The sequence below is a fragment of the Mustela putorius genome, unplaced genomic scaffold (assembly GCF_011764305.1).
Source record: "Mustela putorius furo isolate JIRA1106 unplaced genomic scaffold, ASM1176430v1.1 tig00000695_pilon_pilon_pilon, whole genome shotgun sequence".
NCBI classification, from domain to species: domain Eukaryota; kingdom Metazoa; phylum Chordata; class Mammalia; order Carnivora; family Mustelidae; genus Mustela; species Mustela putorius.
The window spans coordinates 1,549,678-1,572,644 of record NW_025421447.1 but is presented as its reverse complement, the minus strand read 5'-3'; the positions used below and the strand labels follow the sequence as shown (position 1 = coordinate 1,572,644).

Genomic DNA, 22,967 nt, shown 5'->3' with positions numbered 1-22,967 from the left:
AGCCTCCTTAAACAGACTCCATCTCCTCCACCATATCCTCAGATATATCACCCCAGATTCAAGTCTCCTACCTTCCAAAAAATGGTTGCTTTTCTATTTGTAGAATGCAGCCTTTCTTTTCTCATATCTCCAATTGATTTCACAGGTGTTCAAAATGATTTGATAACTATCTAGCTGCATTCGAGGGGCTAGACAAACTTAGGGTGCCCTACTCCTCTGCCATCTTACATAAATCAATTAATTTCAGTTTAGTCTGATTTGTTCAAATAAAATAAAAGAGAGACATCTTTTTAAAGTGCTTTTTATAAAAATCAGAGTTAGAAGACTTTGATTCTAATTGCTATTTGGTTTGGATCATTTTGGTGACAGACTCATCTGCAGAATTTGAACACTGACCTAGATATTCTCTAGTGTGCATTCTGGTCTGATATTATGGAGAAGGAAAACTTGGATATGAATCTCCTACAGTGATATTCTTTCTAAAGGTAAAATCCTGTAGATGTTTATACTACTCTTCATTCATTTCTTCATTCACCTGCCAACATCATGAACTGTATGCATTTTCTTTCCAGGGTGGGGATTTTCTTTATTGTTTTTCTTTGTCAAGATATTTCAGCATAAATACTTGCTTTCTGACTTTCATTGGAAAACAACTCCTAGTGTATTTGGAAGAGGGACCTGTGGCTAGTAATTTCTGTTTACTAATCTTGGTTTGATTAGCCTAATAGCCCCTTGGGTTTGGGTAATACTTATGTTGCTATTAATGATTGAGCTAAGCCTTCCTTCATCCTGAATGTGACTGGATGGGACAACGATTATGTTGTTTAAATTCTTACTTTATTGGACTCATTATTCCTTTTGCATGGTGTAAACTGCCTTGTGGTCATATAGTTTTCCAATGATATAAGAAAAACATGTAATTTTGGCCATGGGGAAGTAAGTCTTCTGGGGTCTTTGAGAAACAAGCATAAAAAAGACAAACTATGACATGCTCAACTGTTTATTTTGAATATTTATGTATTTCAGTTTTTTGATTTTAATAAATCCAGATTAACTTAGAACTCCATTAGAAGGATAGTAGAGGAAGATGCACTGAGCTCTGATATTAACATATTTGGTTTGGCTTCCAGAACCGTGATTTTTGGCAAAGAAAAATGTGAAAATCTACAAAGATCCTAAATTTAACATCTCAAAAGACAGTCCTTATTTGAACTACAACTACCCAAAATATTGAGTATTCTAAATTTAGTTCTAAGTGACATTGATTTTTCTCACTGACAATTTCCTAACCAAAGGTTTAAACCTACTCAAAGAAGAAATGAAACTATCACCAAAGGAAAGAAATACTGTAACCCATTTAAAGTAAAATGGTAAGAAAACTCTTTGCAGGTATAATGTGAAGTTTCTTGATCCAAAATTATGTCTTAGCTCAGGTTCCTACCCTTTTAATTATTTTTCTATTGGTTTCTCACTCAAAATATAATAATTTTGTGACTGAATAAATCCCAACTTCTTTGAATTACCCATTGAATGAACTGATATTTCTGGGTTAATATTACTAACTGTTATATTGGATGACAAAGATTCATCTCCAAACTCAACTATGTCTCTGGATTCCATACGGCTGGAATCAAGAATTCCACTACCACGCTGAGACTCTCCAAATCCTGATGCAGGTTGCCCATGATTTTCACTCTGCCCCTGAAGAGACACTGATTGTCTGGAGTTATTGACAGAGTGTCCATGACCAGATCCTTGTCTCCTTCTACTACCAGTGTCTGAGTGTCCATGGCCAGACTCAGACTGCCCATGATTGTTTCTCTGCCCTTGATGAGACTCAGAGCGTCTAGAGCTGTCTTGTACATGGCCATGTCGGGTTTCTGAGCCATATCCAAACTGACTCTGCGAATCTTCAGTGTGCCCTTCGCTGTCACTGTCCTGACTGAAGCTGGACTCTCGGTGTTTCTGTGACCTGAATTCAGATGACGATTGTCCATGCCCAGACTGTGATTGCCTAGAGCCATGTGTCCAAGTGGATGGTTGCTGGTGGCGGGATCCTGACTGAGAGTGCTCACCATCAGCTGCCTGACCCTCATGGGATCCTGCATGTCTAGAGCTGTCACGTGCCTGCTCATGGCGGGATCCTTGTCTCCCCCTGGTACTGGGTTGAGGCTGTCCGTGGGCAGAGTCAAAGTGTTCTTGGGAGGGTATTGGGTAGAAGTAAGACACTGAGTGGTCAGGACTGCCATGAACACTGCCGTATTTTCCCCCTTGACTGGACCTGGACCATTCCTGGACTGACCCTGACTGAATATCTGAGTCTTCTGATTGTCCTTCACTGTCACTGGCCTGACTGATACTGGATCCCTGGTGTCCGGTATTACCAGATCCGGAAGAGATTTGTCCATGTCCAGTTTCCCAGTGTCTGGAGCTATCCCATGACTTCTCATGGGGGTGCCCTTGTCCTTCCCTGGTGAAGGATCCTGAGTCTCTGTGGGCAGAGTCAGGCTGTGCTTTGATGGCTGTCTGCCCTCGATGCGACCCTGAGTGTCTGGATATGTCTCCTGACTGACCATGGTGGCGCCCTTGTCTTTCCCTCGTGATGGATCCTGAGTCTCTGTGGGAAGAATCAGGCTGCCCTTGGATGGCTGTCTGCCCTTGATGGGTCCCTGAGTTTCTGGCTATGTCTCCTGATTGCTCATGGTGGTGTCCTTGTCTTTTCCTTGTGATGGATCCTGAGTCTCTGTGGGCAGAGTCAGACTGCCTGTGGATGGCTGTCTGTCCTGAATGGGACCCTGGGTGTCTGGCTATGTCTCCTGACTGCTCACGGGGGCGCCCTTGTCTTTCCCTTGTGATGGATCCTGAGTCTCTGTGGGCAGAGTCAGGCTGCCCGTGGATGGCTGTCTGCCCTTGATGGGTCCCTGAGTGTCTGGCTATGTCCCCTGACTGTTCATGGTGGTGTCCTTGTCTGTCCCTGGTGATGGATCCTGAGTCTCTGTGGGCAGATTCAGTCTGCCTGTGGATGGTTGTCTGTCCTTGATGGGTCCCTGAATGTCTGGCTATGTTCCCTGACTGCTCATGGTGGTGTCCTTGCCTTTCCCTTGTGATGGATCCTGAGTCTCTGTGGGCAGCGTCAGACTGCCTGTGGGTGGCTGTCTGTCCTGAATGGGACCCTGGGTGTCTGGCTATGTCACCTGACTGCTCATGGTGGTGCCCTTGTCTTTTGCTGATGATGGATCCTGAGTCTCTGTGGGCAGAGTCAGACTGCCTATGGATGGCTCTCTGTCCTGAATGGGACCCTGTGTGTCTGGCTATGTCCCCTGAGTGCTCACGGGGGCGCCCTTGTCTTTCCCTGGTGATGGATCCTGTGTCTCTGTGGGCAGAGTCAGACTGCCTGTGGATGGCTGTTTGTCCCTGGTGGGACCCTGGGTGTCTGGATGTGTCCTCTGAGTGCTCACGGGGGCGCCCTGTCTTTCCCTGGTGGTGGACTCTGAGTCTCGATGAGCAAAGTCTGACTGCCCATGGATGGCTGTCTTCTCTTGATGGCTCCCTGAGTGTCTTGGAATGTGTTCTGATTGGTCTTGGGGGTGACCTTGCCTTTCCCTGGTGGTGGATCCTGAGTCTCGGTGGGTTGAGTCAGACTGCCTATGGGTGCCTGTCTGCCCTTGATACGAATCTGACTGTCTGGATCTGTTAGCTGACTTCGCATGTGTAGACCCACGTTGGTTTCTGGAGCTGGACTCAGAATTTTCATGGGTCATTGCGAATTCTGTACCTGAATCTTCTGAATGTCCTTCGCTGCTGCTGGCCAGACTCATGCTGGGTCCCTGATGTCTGCTGCCGCTGGATCCAGAGTATAGTTGTCCATGTTCAGTGCCTGAATGTCTGGACCTGTCTACAGACTGCTCACGCTGTGATTCTGGTCTTCCTCTTTTGCGTGATGTTGACTGTCCATGGTAGGAGTCACTGTGTCCCCGAGAGGATGGCTCTCCACCATGAGACCCTGACTGTCTAGAGGTATCATTAGAGTGTCCATAACTAGATCCTTGTCTCCTACTACCAGTGTCTGAGTGTCCATGGCCAGACTCAGACTGCCCATGATTGTTTCTCTGCCCTTGATGAGACTCAGAGCGTCTAGAGCTGTCTTGTACATGGCCATGTCGGGTTTCTGAGCCATATCCAAACTGACTCTGCGAATCTTCAGTGTGCCCTTCGCTGTCACTGTCCTGACTGAAGCTGGACTCTCGGTGTTTCTGTGACCTGAATTCAGATGACGATTGTCCATGCCCAGACTGTGATTGCCTAGAGCCATGTGTCCAAGTGGATGGTTGCTGGTGGCGGGATCCTGACTGAGAGTGCCCACCATCAGCTGCCTGACCCTCATGGGATCCTGCGTGTCTAGAGCTGTCACGTGCCTGCTCATGGCGGGATCCTTGTCTCCCCCTGGTACTGGGTTGAGGCTGTCCGTGGGCAGAGTCAAAGTGTTCTTGGGAGGGTATTGGGTAGAAGTAAGACCCTGAGTGGTCAGGACTGCCATGAACACTGCCGTATTTTCCCCCTTGACTGGACCTGGACCATTCCTGGACTGACCCTGACTGAATATCTGAGTCTTCTGATTGTCCTTCACTGTCACTGGCCTGACTGATACTGGATCCCTGGTGTCCGGTATTACCAGATCCGGAAGAGATTTGTCCATGTCCAGTTTCCCAGTGTCTGGAGCTATCCCATGACTTCTCATGGGGGTGCCCTTGTCCTTCCCTGGTGAAGGATCCTGAGTCTCTGTGGGCAGAGTCAGGCTGCGCTTTGATGGCTGTCTGCCCTCGATGCGACCCTGAGTGTCTGGATATGTCTCCTGACTGACCATGGTGGCGCCCTTGTCTTTCCCTCGTGATGGATCCTGAGTCTCTGTGGGAAGAATCAGGCTGCCCTTGGATGGCTGTCTGCCCTTGATGGGTCCCTGAGTTTCTGGCTATGTCTCCTGATTGCTCATGGTGGTGTCCTTGTCTTTCCTTTGTGATGGATCCTGAGTCTCTGTGGGCAGAGTCAGACTGCCTGTGGATGGCTGTCTGTCCTTGATGAGTCCCTGAATGTCTGGCTATGTCCCCTGACTGCTCATGGTGGTGTCCTTGTCTTTTCCTTGTGATGGATCCTGAGTCTCTGTGGGCAGAGTCAGACTGCCTGTGGATGGCTGTCTGTCCTGAATGGGACCCTGGGTGTCTGGCTATGTCTCCTGACTGCTCACGGGGGCGCCCTTGTCTTTCCCTTGTGATGGATCCTGAGTCTCTGTGGGCAGAGTCAGGCTGCCCGTGGATGGCTGTCTGCCCTTGATGGGTCCCTGAGTGTCTGGCTATGTCCCCTGACTGTTCATGGTGGTGTCCTTGTCTGTCCCTGGTGATGGATCCTGAGTCTCTGTGGGCAGATTCAGTCTGCCTGTGGATGGTTGTCTGTCCTTGATGGGTCCCTGAATGTCTGGCTATGTTCCCTGACTGCTCATGGTGGTGTCCTTGCCTTTCCCTTGTGATGGATCCTGAGTCTCTGTGGGCAGCGTCAGACTGCCTGTGGGTGGCTGTCTGTCCTGAATGGGACCCTGGGTGTCTGGCTATGTCACCTGACTGCTCATGGTGGTGCCCTTGTCTTTTGCTGATGATGGATCCTGAGTCTCTGTGGGCAGAGTCAGACTGCCTATGGATGGCTCTCTGTCCTGAATGGGACCCTGTGTGTCTGGCTATGTCCCCTGAGTGCTCACGGGGGCGCCCTTGTCTTTCCCTGGTGATGGATCCTGTGTCTCTGTGGGCAGAGTCAGACTGCCTGTGGATGGCTGTTTGTCCCTGGTGGGACCCTGGGTGTCTGGATGTGTCCTCTGAGTGCTCACGGGGGCGCCCCTGTCTTTCCCTGGTGGTGGACTCTGAGTCTCGATGAGCAAAGTCTGACTGCCCATGGATGGCTGTCTTCTCTTGATGGCTCCCTGAGTGTCTTGGAATGTGTTCTGATTGGTCTTGGGGGTGACCTTGCCTTTCCCTGGTGGTGGATCCTGAGTCTCGGTGGGTTGAGTCAGACTGCCTATGGGTGCCTGTCTGCCCTTGATACGAATCTGACTGTCTGGATCTGTTAGCTGACTTCGCATGTGTAGACCCACGTTGGTTTCTGGAGCTGGACTCAGAATTTTCATGGGTCATTGCGAATTCTGTACCTGAATCTTCTGAATGTCCTTCGCTGCTGCTGGCCAGACTCATGCTGGGTCCCTGATGTCTGCTGCCGCTGGATCCAGAGTATAGTTGTCCATGTTCAGTGCCTGAATGTCTGGACCTGTCTACAGACTGCTCACGCTGTGATTCTGGTCTTCCTCTTTTGCGTGATGTTGACTGTCCATGGTAGGAGTCACTGTGTCCCCGAGAGGATGGCTCTCCACCATGAGACCCTGACTGTCTAGAGGTATCATTAGAGTGTCCATAACTAGATCCTTGTCTCCTACTACCAGTGTCTGAGTGTCCATGGCCAGACTCAGACTGCCCATGATTGTTTCTCTGCCCTTGATGAGACTCAGAGCGTCTAGAGCTGTCTTGTACATGGCCATGTCGGGTTTCTGAGCCATATCCAAACTGACTCTGCGAATCTTCAGTGTGCCCTTCACTGTCACTGTCCTGACTGAAGCTGGACTCTCGGTGTTTCTGTGACCTGAATTCAGATGACGATTGTCCATGCCCAGACTGTGATTGCCTAGAGCCATGTGTCCAAGTGGATGGTTGCTGGTGGCGGGATCCTGACTGAGAGTGCCCACCATCAGCTGCCTGACCCTCATGGGATCCTGCGTGTCTAGAGCTGTCACGTGCCTGCTCATGGCGGGATCCTTGTCTCCCCCTGGTACTGGGTTGAGGCTGTCCGTGGGCAGAGTCAAAGTGTTCTTGGGAGGGTATTGGGTAGAAGTAAGACCCTGAGTGGTCAGGACTGCCATGAACACTGCCGTATTTTCCCCCTTGACTGGACCTGGACCATTCCTGGACTGACCCTGACTGAATATCTGAGTCTTCTGATTGTCCTTCACTGTCACTGGCCTGACTGATACTGGATCCCTGGTGTTCGGTATTACCAGATCCGGAAGAGATTTGTCCATGTCCAGTTTCCCAGTGTCTGGAGCTATCCCATGACTTCTCATGGGGGTGCCCTTGTCCTTCCCTGGTGATGGATCCTGAGTTTCTGTGGGCAGAGTCAGGCTGCGCTTTGATGGCTGTCTGCCCTCGATGTGACCCTGAGTGTCTGGATATGTCTCCTGACTGACCATGGTGGCGCCCTTGTCTTTCCCTCGTGATGGATCCTGAGTCTCTGTGGGCAGAGTCAGACTGCCTATGGATGGCTGTCTGTTCTTGGTGGGTCCCCGAGTGTCTGGCTATGTCCCCTGAGTGTTCACGGGGGCGCCCTTGTCTTTCACTCGTGATGGATCCTGAGTCTCTGTGGGAAGAGTCAGGCTGCCCTTGGATGGCTGTCTGCCCTTGATGGGTCCCTGAGTTTCTGGCTATGTCTCCTGATTGCTCATGGTGGTGTCCTTGTCTTTCCTTTGTGATGGATCCTGAGTCTCTGTGGGCAGAGTCAGACTGCCTGTGGATGGCTGTCTGTCCTGAATGGGACCCTGGGTGTCTGGCTATGTCTCCTGACTGCTCACGGGGGCGCCCTTGTCTTTCCCTTGTGACAGATCCTGAGTCTCTGTGGGCAGAGTCAGACTGCCTGTGGATGGTTGTCTGTCCTTGATGGGTCCCTGAGTGTCTGGCTATGTCCCCTGATTGCTCATGGTGGTGTCCTTGTCTTTCCCTTGTGATGGATCCTGAGTCTCTGTGGGCAGAGTCAGACTGCCTGTGGATGGCTGTCTGTCCTTTATGTGTCCCTGAGTGTCTGGCTATGTCCCCTGAGTGCTCACGGGGGCGCCCTTGTCTTTTCCTCGTGAATGATCCTGAGTCTCTGTGGGCAGAGTCAGGCAGCCCTTGGATGGCTGTCTGCCCTTGATGGGTCCCTGAGTGTCTGGCTATGTCTCCTGACTGCTCATGTTGGTGTCCTTGTCTTTCCCTTGTGATGGATCCTGAGTCTCTGTGGGCAGAGTGAGACTGCCTGTGGATGGCTGTCTGTCCGGAATGGGACCCTGGCTGTCTGGCTACGTCCCCTGAGTACTCACGGGGGCGCCCTTGTCTTTCCCTTGTGATGGATCCTGAGTCTCTGTGGGCAGAGTCAGACTGCCTGTGGATGGCTGTCTGCCCTTGATGGGTCCCTGAGTGTCTGGTTATGTCCCCTGATTGCTTATGGTGGTGTCCTTGTCTTTCCCTTGTGATGGATCCTGAGTCTTTGTGGGCAGAGTCAGGCTGCCCTTGGATGGCTGTCTGTCCTGAAGGGGACCCTGGCTGTCTGGCTATGTCCCCTCTGTGCTCACGGGGGCGCACTTGTCTTTCCCTTGTGATGGATCCTGAGTCTCTGTGGGCAGAGTCAGGCTGCCCTTGGATGGCTGTCTGCCCTTGATGGGTCCCTGAGTGTCTGGCTATGTCCCCTGACTGCTCATGGTGGTGTCCTTGTCTTTCCCTTGTGACAGATCCTGAGTCTCTGTGGGCAGAGTCAGACTGCCTGTGGATGGCTGTCTGTCCTTGATGGGTCCCTGAGTGTCTGGCTATGTCCCCTGACTGTTCATGGTGGTGTCCTTGTCTTTCCCTGGTGATGGATCCTGAGTCTCTGTGGGCAGATTCAGTCTGCCTGTGGATGGCTGTCTGCCCTTGATGGGTCCCTGAATGTCTGGCTATGTCCCCTGACTGCTCATGGTGGTGTCCTTGTCTTTCCCTTGTGACAGATCCTGAGTCTCTGTGGGCAGATTCAGTCTGCCTGTGGATGGCTGTCTGCCCTTGATGGGTCCCTGAATGTCTGGCTATGTCCCCTGACTGCTCATGGTGGTGTCCTTGTCTTTCCCTGGTGATGGATCCTGAGTCTCTGTGGGCAGATTCAGTCTGCCTGTGGATGGTTGTCTGTCCTTGATGGGTCCCTGAATGTCTGGCTATGTCACCTGACTGCTCATGGTGGTGTCCTTGCCTTTCCCTTGTGATGGATCCTGAGTCTCTGTGGGCAGCGTCAGACTGCCTGTGGATGGCTGTCTGTTCTGAATGGGACTCTGGGTGTCTGGCTATGTCACCTGACTGCTCATGGTGGTGCCCTTGTCTTTTGCTGATGATGGATCCTGAGTCTCTGTGGGCAGAGTCAGACTGCCTATGGATGGCTCTCTGTCCTGAATGGGACCCTGTGTGTCTGGCTATGTCCCCTGAGTGCTCACGGGGGCGCCCTTGTCTTTCCCTGGTGATGGATCCTGTGTCTCTGTGGGCAGAGTCAGACTGCCTGTGGATGGCTGTTTGTCCCTGGTGGGACCCTGGGTGTCTGGATGTGTCCTCTGAGTGCTCACGGGGGCGCCCCTGTCTTTCCCTGGTGGTGGACTCTGAGTCTCGATGAGCAAAGTCTGACTGCCCATGGATGGCTGTCTTCTCTTGATGGCTCCCTGAGTGTCTTGGAATGTGTTCTGATTGGTCTTGGGGGTGACCTTGCCTTTCCCTGGTGGTGGATCCTGAGTCTCGGTGGGTTGAGTCAGACTGCCTATGGGTGCCTGTCTGCCCTTGATACGAATCTGACTGTCTGGATCTGTTAGCTGACTTCGCATGTGTAGACCCACGTTGGTTTCTGGAGCTGGACCCAGAATTTTCATGGGTCATTGCGAATTCTGTACCTGAATCTTCTGAATGTCCTTCGCTGCTGCTGGCCAGACTCATGCTGGGTCCCTGATGTCTGCTGCCGCTGGATCCAGAGTATAGTTGTCCATGTTCAGTGCCTGAATGTCTGGACCTGTCTACAGACTGCTCACGCTGTGATTCTGGTCTTCCTCTTTTGCGTGATGTTGACTGTCCATGGTAGGAGTCACTGTGTCCCCGAGAGGATGGCTCTCCACCATGAGACCCTGACTGTCTAGAGGTATCATTAGAGTGTCCATAACTAGATCCTTGTCTCCTACTACCAGTGTCTGAGTGTCCATGGCCAGACTCAGACTGCCCATGATTGTTTCTCTGCCCTTGATGAGACTCAGAGCGTCTAGAGCTGTCTTGTACATGGCCATGTCGGGTTTCTGAGCCATATCCAAACTGACTCTGCGAATCTTCAGTGTGCCCTTCGCTGTCACTGTCCTGACTGAAGCTGGACTCTCGGTGTTTCTGTGACCTGAATTCAGATGACGATTGTCCATGCCCAGACTGTGATTGCCTAGAGCCATGTGTCCAAGTGGATGGTTGCTGGTGGCGGGATCCTGACTGAGAGTGCTCACCATCAGCTGCCTGACCCTCATGGGATCCTGCATGTCTAGAGCTGTCACGTGCCTGCTCATGGCGGGATCCTTGTCTCCCCCTGGTACTGGGTTGAGGCTGTCCGTGGGCAGAGTCAAAGTGTTCTTGGGAGGGTATTGGGTAGAAGTAATACCCTGAGTGGTCAGGACTGCCATGAACACTGCCGTATTTTCCCTCTTGACTGGACCTGGACCATTCCTGGACTGACCCTGACTGAATATCTGAGTCTTCTGATTGTCCTTCACTGTCACTGGCCTGACTGATACTGGATCCCTGGTGTCTGGTGTTATCAGATCCGGAAGAGATTTGTCCATGTCCAGTTTCCCAGTGTCTGGAGCTATCCTGTGACTGCTCTGGATGGCACCCTTGTCTTTCTCTGGTGGTCGGTCCTGAATCTTGGTGGATAGAATTAGGCTCCATGTGTATATTCCTCTGCCCTTGATGGGAGCCTGTTTGCCTGGACCTGTCAGGTGACCTGCTATGGTTAGACCAATGTTTATTCTTTAATGTGGACTCAGTTCTTTTGTGGGTCATGGAGGATTCTCTACCCAAATCTTCTGAATGTCCTTCAGTGTCACTGTCCTGACTTAAACTGGATTCCTGATACCTGCTTGCTTTAGATCTTGAGGAATATTGTCCATATTCAATACCTGAGTTTTTGGATATGTCTGCTGACTGCTCATGCTGGGATTCTTGTCTTCCTGTTGTTCTTGGTTTTGACTTCCTATGGAAGGAGTTACAGTGTCCTTGAGAGGATGTGTCTTCATCAGGAGACCTTGATTTTTTTGAGGTGTGTGTAGAGTGTCCATGAGTAGATCCTTGTCTTCTTCTGGTATGAGAGCCTGACCGTCTATGGGTAGACTTAGGCTGTCTGTGGTTGCCTCTCTGCCACTGATGAGACTCAGAGTTTCTAGAGCTATCTCCTCCATGGCCATGGGCAGATCCTTGTTGGTTTCCTGAGCCAGATCCAAACTGTCTTTCCAAATCTTCTGATTGTCCTTCATTATCACTGTCCTGACTAATCCTGGACCCTGGGTTTTTCACTGGCCTGATTTCAGATGATGATTTTCCATGCTCAGAGTGTGATTGTCTAGACCTGTGTGCCTGATTGGATGATTGGTGATGGGGAGACCCCGACTCAGAGTGTCCATTGTCAGCTGTCTCACCTTTATGGGATCGTGCATGTCTTGAGCTGTCTAGTGTCTGTTCATGTCCCTTTCCTTGTCTTCCTTTTGGGTTATTGGCTATTGTTTTCTTCCCCTTTCTATGACTTTTTCCTGATTGACTGGATTTTCGAATTCCTTCTTCTTTCTCTTCTTCTACTTCATCTTCCCTTATGTCATTTTCTTCATCTTGTGTGTGGTATGCATATTTTTTTTGGTTTTGCTCTGATGCTTGGAAGTTCTGTCCTCTGGTCATATCATAGTACGCTTGAGCCAGTTTGAATACCATCAGAAAAAACTCTGAGAAGTCTATTTTCTTGTCATGGTCTAAATCAAGAATATGCATGAAGATGTCAGCAGTGTCTGGGTCATCTGGATTCTGTACAGACAGAAGACAGAGGGAGATTACATGAGAATGACTTAAATGGTCAGTTAAACAACTCAAAAACAGTTTGGTGAATGTGATTTTTGGTAAGTAAATGTCAGACAGTATGTGGGTTTTTTCATTAATAATGTTCAGCTTATGATGAGTTAGGAGGAAACTAGCTATTGTATTAAAATAATATATCTTTAATGCTGGTTTGTTGACACTAAAATGATAGGTCATGTGCCTATTTTTTTCTTTATATGTCAATACGTTATGAAATCTATCAGTGAGTTGTCTCTTAAATGTATCTTAATATATTTAAATATATCTTCATAACATTCTAGAGGTTAGGAAACATAATATGATGAACTAATTATTTGGTGTTAATTTTTTTTGTCATTAAATATTTACATTTTTTTCACAGAATATGTATATGGTGGGTTTGTGTAATGTGTACATCCAAGTGTGTGCATAGGGTATTAAAGGTATAAGAAGAGAAAACAATCTGAGGGTTTTGAAGGGGCAGGGGGTGGGAGGTTGGGGGAACCAGGTGATGGGTATTAGAGAGGGCACAGATTGCATGGAGCACTGGGTGTGGTACAAAAACAATGATTACTGTTACGCTGAAAAGAAAAAAAAAAGAACCAAGATGCCCTTCAACGGATGAATGGATAGGGAAAATGTGGTCCATATACACTATGGAGTATTATGCCTCCCATCAGAAAAGATGAATACCCAACTTTTGTAGCAATATGGATGGGATTGGAAGAGATTATGCTGAGTGAAAGAAGTCAAGCAGAGAGAGTCAAGTATCATATGGTTTCACTTATTTGTGGAGCATAACAAGTAACATGGAGGACAAGGGGAGATGGAGAGGAGAAGGGAGTTGAGGGAAATTGGAAGGGGAGGTGAACCATGAGAGACTATGGACTCTGAAAAACAATCTGAGGGTTTTGAAGGGGCGGAGTTGGGAGGTTGGGGGAGCCAGGTGGTGGGTATTAGAGAGGGCACGGATTGCATGGGTGTGCACTGGGTGTGGTGCAAAACAATGAATACTGTTATGCTGAAAAGAAATAAAAAAAAATAATGTTAAAAAAAAGAAACATTAAAAAAAAGAAGAGAAAAACAGGTATTTGTTTGAAATAAGATTGAGTCTGTTTCTATTCCAAAAGCAATAATTTGCAAAATTTCACGGTTATTTGTTATATTGCTGCTGCAGAATAAGCATGTTGCACCCTTAGGTTCCAGGAAACATGCCTTACCTTCAGGATTGGCCGAAACTCCATTTCCAGGAGCTCCTTCAGTTCTTTTCTGCTCAGTGTGTCAGTTTCCTTGTCTGTTGTTGAATAGTCATGGAATAGATTGATAATGGCAATGATATTTTCCAGTAGAGTAGACATCTTTTGGAATAAAAGTAAACCTGAAAAGAAGCAATAAAATTGTACTTCTTGCATATCTTTTCTTTTTCTAGGTCGTATTGGTTATTATAATGAATTTTCACATTAAAAATAAAAGGTTTATTTATTTATTTTAGAGATAGAGAGAGTATGAGTTCATGGTAGGGAGGGGCAGAAGAAGAGGGAGAATCTTTCACAGACTCCATGTTGAGCATGGAACCAGATGCTGGGCTCAATCTCATGACCTGAGGTCACTACCTGAGCTGAAACCAGGAGTTGAATACTTAACCTTCTGTGCCACCCAAGAGCCCAATTTCCACATTTAACACAAGAACCTGTATGTTCCTCTATGTAATCCACATTTAAAATAGAAGATTGCCTTGAAAAGTTTCTCTCTAACATCTAAATAGTGAAAATCAATACAGAGTTCATTTGAATTATTAAAATAGAATTTCTTGGCCTTAAACCCATTCACAGAAGTATTTAGGTGCTGGTCTGACCATTGTCCATGACAGGATTTTACGTTTTTATTTTTATTTAAAAACAATTTAAATTTGAGTATGGTTAACACACAATACTAGTTTTAGGTATATAACACAGTGACTCAACCTCTTGATATGTTACACATAGCATAATTCTGAAAAGGCCCACTGGTCAAAACCAGGAAAATTTATTCATATAAATTTGCTGCAAATGAATTCATCAGAAGTTTATTTGCTAAATGATCAGTGTGTTGGGAGACAATTTTCTGAAAGCTAATTTGCTGAATGGCTTAGACATTCAATGAATGTTCATACAATTTTGTTTTTCAACATTTTATGAAGTATGCAGCATTTTTTAAAATTTTGTTATGTTAGCATACATTATGTCATTAGTTTTTGATGTAGTGTTATTTTGATGTAGTGTTCCTAGATTTCTTAGTATAAGAAGTATAAGAAGGAGGAGGGAATATAAGGAGGGAATACATGCCCTCCTTAATACCCATCACCGGGCCCACCCCCCACCCCAAAACCCTTAGTTTTTTTTCTCAGAGTCCACAGTTTCTTATGGTTCTGATTTCCCCTCTTCAGTTTTCCCTTCTCCTAATGCAGTATTTTTAATTGGATGGGATGGGTTTTCAATATTAGCTTCTCAATGTTTAAAAAACGTTTCAAAATTGTAGATAGTATGAATAATTTTCTGACTGGAATTCTTTTTGCCAGTAAAACCATATAAGGAATGTTCAATTTATCTAATTGGTGAAAAAAGAAATTATTAAGTGTGCTAATAAATCTAAATAAGGATTTAGTCTATAAACCTATTATAATCACTGCTTAATGAGTTATAAAACCAGGCAAGAGTAAAATGATATAGGAAACAATAATGTGAAAGACATGACTGTCACAGAGCTATAGCACATATGGGCCTTGGATTCTTTTTTAAGAGGAAAATAGGGTTTGATTAATTATTGAGATTATTAAATCTATATTGTGAAAAGTTTGGGGTAACCACTAAGAGAATAGACTTTATAACTAATAAACCATTAGAGAAGAAAATAGGAATTAAAAAATTCAATTAACACAACAGGATGCAGGAAAGAAGAAAATAAGAAGCAGAGAAAAGGCAGAGTAAACAGAAAGTATAAAATATAACAGTAGGATTAGATATAATTTTATAATGAATTACGCTATATGTATGAATTGAACAGATGGGCTGGCTAAAAGACAGATGATAAAGTTTGAATAAAAAAAATACAGTTGTATGCTTTTGTAAAAAAGACATCTAAGATTTAAGATTTTTTTTAAGGCACGGTAGAGGCACTGTCATTTACATTAATATTCCAGACCTTGGACTTAATCTTAATCTGTAAATGCACTGTCTGCAAAATTTTAGTCTCAAGGATTCCACTTTCTGACCTTCTCTTATATCCTGATTTCAGTTATTCTTTGGACTCACTTGTCTATTTACTTCACGTGTTCTCATTTCCCTTTTTATTTTGGTTAGACATTTGGTTAATCTCCATTGTTGCTCTTGGCAAGCATCCTCTCTACGTTGGCCCACTTGCTTTCTTTTTTTCTTTTCTTTTATTTATTTTCTTTCCTTTTCTTTTCTTTCTCTCTTTTTTTTTCTTCTGAAGATATAATTGGCTTTATTTTTATCGCCCATAAAATTTACTTTTTTAAAAATTTAAAATACACTAGCCAAGATTTAGTACATCATAGGTTTTTAAAAATTTTTTATTTATTTTCAGCATAACAGTATTCATTATTTTTTCACCAGCCCAATGCTCCATGCAATCTGTGCCCTCTATAATACCCACCACCTGGTACCCCGATCTCCCACCCCTGCCACTTCAAACCCCTCAGATTGTTTTTCAGAATCCATAGTCTCTCATGGTTTACCTCCCCTTCCAATTTCCCCAACTCCCTTCTCCTCTCTAACTCCCCATGTCCTCCATGCTATTTGTTATGCTCCACAAATAACTGAAACCATATGATAATTGACTCTCTCTGCTTGACTTATTTTACTCAGCATAATCTCTTCCAGTCCCATCCATGTTGCTACAAAAGTTGGGTATTCATCTTTTCTGATGGGAGGCATAATACTCCATAGTGTATATGGACCACATTTTCCCTATCCATTCGTCCATTGAAGGGCATCTTGGTTCTTTCCACAGTTTGGCGACCGTGGCCATTGCTGCTATAAACATTGGGGTACAGATGGCCCTTCTTTTCAGTACATCTGTATCTTTGGGGTAAATACCCAGGAGTGCAATTGCTGGGTCATAGGGAAGTTTTATTTTTAATTTCTTGAGGAATCTTCACACTGTTCTCCAAAGAGGCTGCACCAACTTGCATTCCCACCAACAGTGTAAGAGGGTTCCCCTTTCTCCACATCCCCTCCAACACATCTTGTTTCCTGTCTTGCTAATTTTGGCCATTCTAAGTGGTGTAAGGTGATAATATCTCAATGTGGTTTTAATTTGAATCTCTCTGAAGGCTAGTGATGATGAACATTTTTTCATGTGTCTGATAGCCATTTTTATGTCTTCATTGGAGAAGTGTCTGTTCATATCTGCTGCCCATTTTTGGATATGATTGTCTTTTTGTGTGTGTTGAGTCTGAGGAGTTCTTGATATCCTGGATATCAATCTTTTGTCTGTACTGTCATTTGCAAATATCTTCTTCCATTCTTTGTTTTCTTGACTGTTTCCTTTGCTGTGCAGAAGCTTTTGATTTTGATGAAGTCCCGAAAGTTTATTTTCACTTTTGTTTACTTTGTCTTTGGAGACATATCTTTTTTTTTTTTATAATTTTTTATTTTTTATAAACATATATTTTTATCCCCAGGGGTACAGGTCTGTGAATCACCAGGTTTACACACTTCACAGCACTCACCAAAGCACATGCCCTCCCCAATGTCCATAATCCCACCCCCTTCTCCCAAACCCCCTCCCCCTGGCAACTCTCAGTTTGTTTTGTGAGATTAAGAGTCACTTATGGTTTGTCTCCCTCCCAATCCCATCTTGTTTCATTTATTCTTCTCCTACCCACTTAAGCCCCCATGTTGCATCACCACTTCCTCATATCAGGGAGATCATATGATAGTTGTCTTTCTCTGCTTGACTTATTTCGCTAAGCATGGTACGCTCTAGTTCCATCCATGTTGTCGCAAATGGCAAGATTTCATTTCTTTTGATGGCTGCATAGTATTCCATTGTGTATATATACCACATCTTGAAAGAAGTTGCTGTGGCTGATATCGAAGAGATTACTGCCTATGTTCTCCTCTAGGATTCTGATGGATTCGTGTCTCACTTTGAGGTCTTTTATCCATTTGGAGTTTAGCTTTGTGTATGGTGTAAGAGAATGGTCGAGTTTCATTCTTCTACATAGAGCTATCCAGTTTTCCCAGCACCATTTATTGAAGAGACTGTCTTTTTTCCACTGTATATTTTTTCCCATTTTGTTGAAGATTAATTGACCATTAATTAACCATTAATAGAGGGTCCATATCTGGGCTCTCTACTCTGTTCCACTGGTCTATGTTTCTGTTTTATGCCAGTACCATGCTGTCTTGGTGATCACAGCTTTATAGTGAAGCTTGAAATCAGGTAACGTGATGCTCCCAGTTTTATTTTTGTTTTTCAACATTTCCTTAGCGATTCGGGGTCTCTTCTGATTCCATACAAATTTTAGGATTATTTGCTCCAGCTCTTTGAAGAATACCGGTGGAATTTTGATTGGAATGGCATTAAAAATATAGATTGCTCTAGGCAGTATAGACATTTTAACAATGTTTATTCTTCCAATCCAAGAGCATGGAATGGTCTTCCATCTTTTTGTGTCTTCTTCAATTTCTTTCATGAGTGTTCTGTAGTTCATCGAGTACAGATCCTTTACCTCTTTGGTTAGGTTATTCCTAGGTATCTTATGGTTCTTGGTGCTATAGTAAATGGAATCGATTCTCTAATTTCCCTTTCTGTATTTTCATTGTTAGTGTATAAGAAAGCCACTGATTTCTGTACATTGACTTTGTATCCTGCCACGTTGCTGAATTGCTGTATGAGTTCTAGTAGTTTGGGGATGGAGTCTTTTGGGTTTTCCATATAATTATAAAGAATCATGTCATCTGCAAAGAGAGAGAGTTTGACTTCTTCATGGCCAATTTGGATACCTTTTATTTCTCTTTGTTGTCTGATGCCTGTTGCTAGGAATCTTAATACTATGTTGAACAAGAGTGGTGAGAGTGGGCATCCTTGTCTTGTTCCTGAATTCAGTGGGAAGGCTGCAAGCTTTTTCCCATTGAGGATGATATTTGCTGTGGGTCTTTCATAGATAGATTTGATGAAGTTCAGGAATGTTTTCTCTATCCCTATACTTTGAAGCGTTTTAATCAGGAACGGATGCTGGATTTTGTCAAATGCTTTTTCTGCATCAATTGAGAGGACCATGTGGTTCTTCTCTCTTCTCTTATTAATTTGTTCTATCACATTGATTGATTTGCGAATGTTGAACCATCCTTGTAGCCCCGGGATGAATCCCACCTGGTCATGGTGGATAATCTTTTGAAATTGCCTTTGAATCCTGTTGGCTAGGATCTTGTTGAGAATCTTAGCATCTATATTCATCAGTGATGTTGGTCTGAAATTCTCCTTTTGGGTAGGGTCTTTGCCTGGTTTGGGGATCAGGGTAATGCTGGCTTCATAAAAAGAGTCTGGAAGTTTTCCTTCTGCTTCAATTTTTTGAAACAGCTTCAGGAGAATAGGTGTTATTTCTTCTTTGAAAGTTGGGTAAATTCCCCAGGGAATCCGTCAGGTCCTGGGCTCTTGTTTTTTTGGAGGATTTTGATCACTGCTTCAATCTCGTTTCTAGATATTGGTCTATTCAGGTTTTCGATTTCTTCCTGGTTCAATTTTGGGAGTTACTGGTTTCCTAGAATGCATCCATTTCATCTCGGTTTCTAATTCTATTGGCATATAACTCTTGATAATATATAATGTTCAATGATTCATTAGTTTAGTGTAACACCCAGCTCTTTCTTATAGTTACTGGCAGGACCACTAACAGCTATTTCTTTTCTCTTATCTCAGAAGATCTTGGTTTTTATTTTGCTGAGAACTTGGAAACCAATGAAAAGGAGTTCTTCATTTTTCTCAGTTATCTGCTCTCCCAGACTAGTGCATTTGTGTGTGTGTGTGTGTGTGTATAATCACTGCTGTCATGTGGATATACAGTCTGTGCTCCTACCTTCTGTTTCAGCACTGGAAACACTCTTTCTTGCTTATTCAAACACTGCTTTTACAGTTGTCCTTCTCTACTGGTTATATCCATATATTCACACTGATGTGTCTCTTTTTAAGTTTCTTCCCTCTCTCCCCATCCCACATCTCCCTTTAGGTACAATATGATGTATTTTTTCTCTTTTATAGAAATACCCCTTCAAAAGCTATGATTATAGTTTTTTTCTTCACTTCCTATTTTCTTTTACTCAGATTGTCTTTCTCTCTTAAAAAAATCCATGAAAACTCTCATGAAGATAAAAAATGTCCTTTAGCTTGGCAAATTCAAATATCTGTTTTCATGTAACACATTGCTTATCATATCAGCAGCATTTGATGCAGTTGGCTACATAGTCCTTCAGAGGACTTATACTGTCTTGTTTCTTTCCCAAGCTTACTTCCTGCTTTCTCCTAGTTTCCTTTTCCAGTCCCCAGTGTTGATTCACTCCTTAGCTTCCCCTCTGTTTATACTCCTTTGGGGGAATCTCATCTAGCTCTATAACTTTAAATCATAAATATAGGTTGACAGTGAACAATACACAAGTTTATATGTTAAACCAAAGACTCTTCCGTAGGCCTCAGATATGTATGTCTAAAGGCCTATACAATATTTCTTCTTGGCTAATAGAGATCTCAAACCTATTATGTTCAAAACAGAAGTCTTAATTTCCAAGTACTTTAAAATGTGGAGGGCCAAGACTAGCCAAGACAATATTGAAGAAGACAAAGTTTGAGTGTATACTAGATGTAAAAGTGTATTATAAAGGCATACAGGATGGCATTGGCACATGGCTAAATAGATGGATCAGGGAAAGGTCCAAAATCACACCTATCACATTATGCATATTTGATTTATGATGAGGATATTATGCAAGGCAGTAGGAAAATAATAGTCTGTGAAGAAATGGTGTTAGGTTAATTGAGGTGTCATTTAGTAAAACAAATCAGTTCCTAGGTAGATATTACACATAAAAGATAAAATAAAATAACATAAGAGAATATCTTCAAGACCTTGAGAATAGAGAAATACTTTTTTTATTGTGTTATGTTATTCACCATAAAATACATCATTAGTTTCTGATGCAGTGTTCCAAAATTCATTGTTTATGTACAACACCCAGTGCTCCATGCACTATGTGCCCTCCTTAATATTCACCACCAGGGTCATCCATTCCCCCACCACCTCCCCTCGAAAACCCTCAGATTGTTTCTCAGAGTCCATCTCCCCCCTCAATTGGAAAGAGAGTGGGGCAGGTAAGCAAGATGGTAGAGAGAAATACTTTTTAAATATAATTCAAAAAGTGTTAATCATAAAGAAGAAGATTGATAAATTTGACTTCATTGAAAGTAAGGATGGCTATCTATTCAAAGACCCTATTAAAAGAGAGAAAGGAATACCACTAAGTGGGAGGATATGTGCAAAACATTTGACTAATAAAGGGTTCTACCTGTTTATAAAATTAACTCTTGTAAATTAATACAAAATATACAGACAATCCAATAGATAAATGGGTAGAAACCACAGGAAGTTTATAGAAAAGGGTATCCAAGTGGCTAATAAACATATCAAAAGTTCTCAAGTTTATTAATCATCAAGGAAATGTAAATTAAAATTACAGTGTGAGACCACATTACACCCACCAAAATGACTAAAAAGACAAAAGGAAAAAAGAAACTTTATAATATCAAATATTGGTGAGGATGTGGAGAAACTGGATCTTTCATATACCACTAGAAGGAGCATAAACTGGCAGAAGTACTTTCAAAATTTGTTTGGCAGTGTCTAAGACCAAGAAATTTACTTCTTGGGAATATTTTCAATAGAAATACATGTAATCAAGTATATGCACCCCAAAATCATATACAAAAATGTTCATAGTCCCATTATTTATAATACCTCCCTAAATGGAAACAACTCAAGTATATACTGATAGAAAAACAAATAATTTCCTATAATAGTGAGTGGTAGAATGAAGGATAGCCTGGACTAGGGTGGTAGTGGTGGACAGGGAGACAGATGGATCAGGCATCTTGCCCAGAGTTGAGTGGGCAAGATGATGGATCAGTGTGGCTTAGGGAAAACAGGGATCATGGATAACCTCTAGATTTTGGCTTGAGCAATGAGTTACTTCTCACTACTCTTACTGCCATCATTTCTCACCTAAACTTCAGTCTATCTCCCTGCTTCCACTCTTGCCTTCCTATTATCTTATTTTTTCCACAAAGCAGCCAGGAATGATTTTTTTTTTTTTTACAGTGAGGACTCAAAAAGATTTATTAGTTGAGGGGCACCTGGTGGCTCAGTTGATTAACCCACTGCCTTCAGCTCAGGCCATGATCCCAGGTCCTGGGATCAAGCCCTGAAATTGGGCTCCCAGCTCCATGGGGAGTCTGCTTCTTCCTCTGACCTTCTCCCCTCTCATGCTCTCTCTCACTGTCAATCTCTCAAATAAATAAATAAATAAATAAATAAAATCTTTAAAAAGATTTATTAGTTGAATGAAAAAAAAATGAACACATTGGTCTACTTTCGTTGACATAATAGCTCTTTGACTATAGGGACTCACATTCCCCATACTTTAAGGTGGAAACCTCTAGATTCTTCACAAGCTTGTCACTTAACATAGGCATCTGGTGCCAGATGATCTTTTAAAAACATACATTATACTCTCTCTCTCTGCCTGCCTCTCCATCTACTTGTGATTTCTCTCTGTCAAATAAATAAATAAAATCTTTTAAAAAAACATACATTATATTGTTTCATTCTTCCTGCTGAATACTCTCCAGTGATTCCTCATGTACTTAAAATAATGTACAAACTCTGCTATACCTTTTACATGGTCTACCCCATCTAGCTCTCTGATGTCACCATATACCACTGTTCCTCTTGTTAAATATGCTCTAGGAACACTAGCTTCTTCTTCTTTTTTTAAAATTCTTTTTATTTTTATTATTTTTTTAAATTTTTTATAAACATATAATATATTTTTATTCCCAGGGGTACAGGTATGTGAATTGCCAGGTTTACACACTTCACAGCACTCACCATTGTACATAACTTCTTTTTATTCTTTCAAACAAGTTAACTCATATTTAGAATCTTGCCATTTGCCTAGACTTGTTCCTTTTGTCATTAAGATCTCAGCTCAAAAGAAAATTCTCTGGAGAGATCTTCCCTGGCCATCCAATCTAAAGCTCTCTCCTCCTATTACTTTACTACATTGTTCTCTTTTTTCTTCATTGTTTTTAGCGCTATTTGAAAATTTTGTTCATTTATTATTTACTGGATGTCTCCCCCTACTAAATGCAAGCTCCTATGAGTAGGGAGTTTATGTTTTCACTGTTATATAATCAGTCAAATACAGTGCTTGCAAATAGAAGGCAGTTAGTTTATATTTGTTCAATGAATGAATACATGGAAAATCCAGCAATATAAAGAGTATTGAGTAGCTTTATAGAAAACACATTTATGCTCTCATTTTCTTTGTATATCAAAATAAGTTTTAGTAACAGTTCCACTAAAAATGAAGAACCCAAACATCTAGAACATTTTGCCTTAGAGCATACATACATACATTCCAGATTTTCACCTTGCTTAACACCAAGTAGGTAAAGTTAGACATAGTCCTTTTTACTTACTTCCTTTACCAGAAGAGCAAGTAGAATTAGTCTGAAGGAGCTTGTTGGGTGCTAGTGTCTGGGATAATAGCCTTTTTATAGCAAGTCTATCCAGGGAGGAGCCATCCTCTGTAGGATGGTCTGATTCATTCCTAATCAAACCCAGATCCACCCGTATCTCCACCTCTATTTCTCTAGCAATGTGTTTACTTCCCAACTTCCTCACGTACTCATCTGTACTTATTTTACCAAGTTCCAAATTTAGGTTTACACAAACCTCATATACTGGAGATTTTATGGAAGGTTTTCTTTGAT

At 43.5% G+C, this 22,967-nt stretch overlaps 1 protein-coding gene across 1 annotated transcript; it reads right to left on the bottom strand.

Moving 5' to 3' along the window:
• Positions 1-986: 986 nt before the first annotated feature.
• Positions 987-22,709, bottom strand: FLG (filaggrin). Its single transcript, XM_045083055.1, is given in 4 exon segments — positions 987-3,466; positions 3,469-11,888; positions 13,139-13,296; positions 22,674-22,709. Coding segments are annotated over 3 exon segments (10,575 nt in total). The 5' UTR covers positions 13,277-13,296; positions 22,674-22,709; the 3' UTR covers positions 987-1,449.
• Between the last annotated feature and the right edge of the window lie 258 nt (positions 22,710-22,967).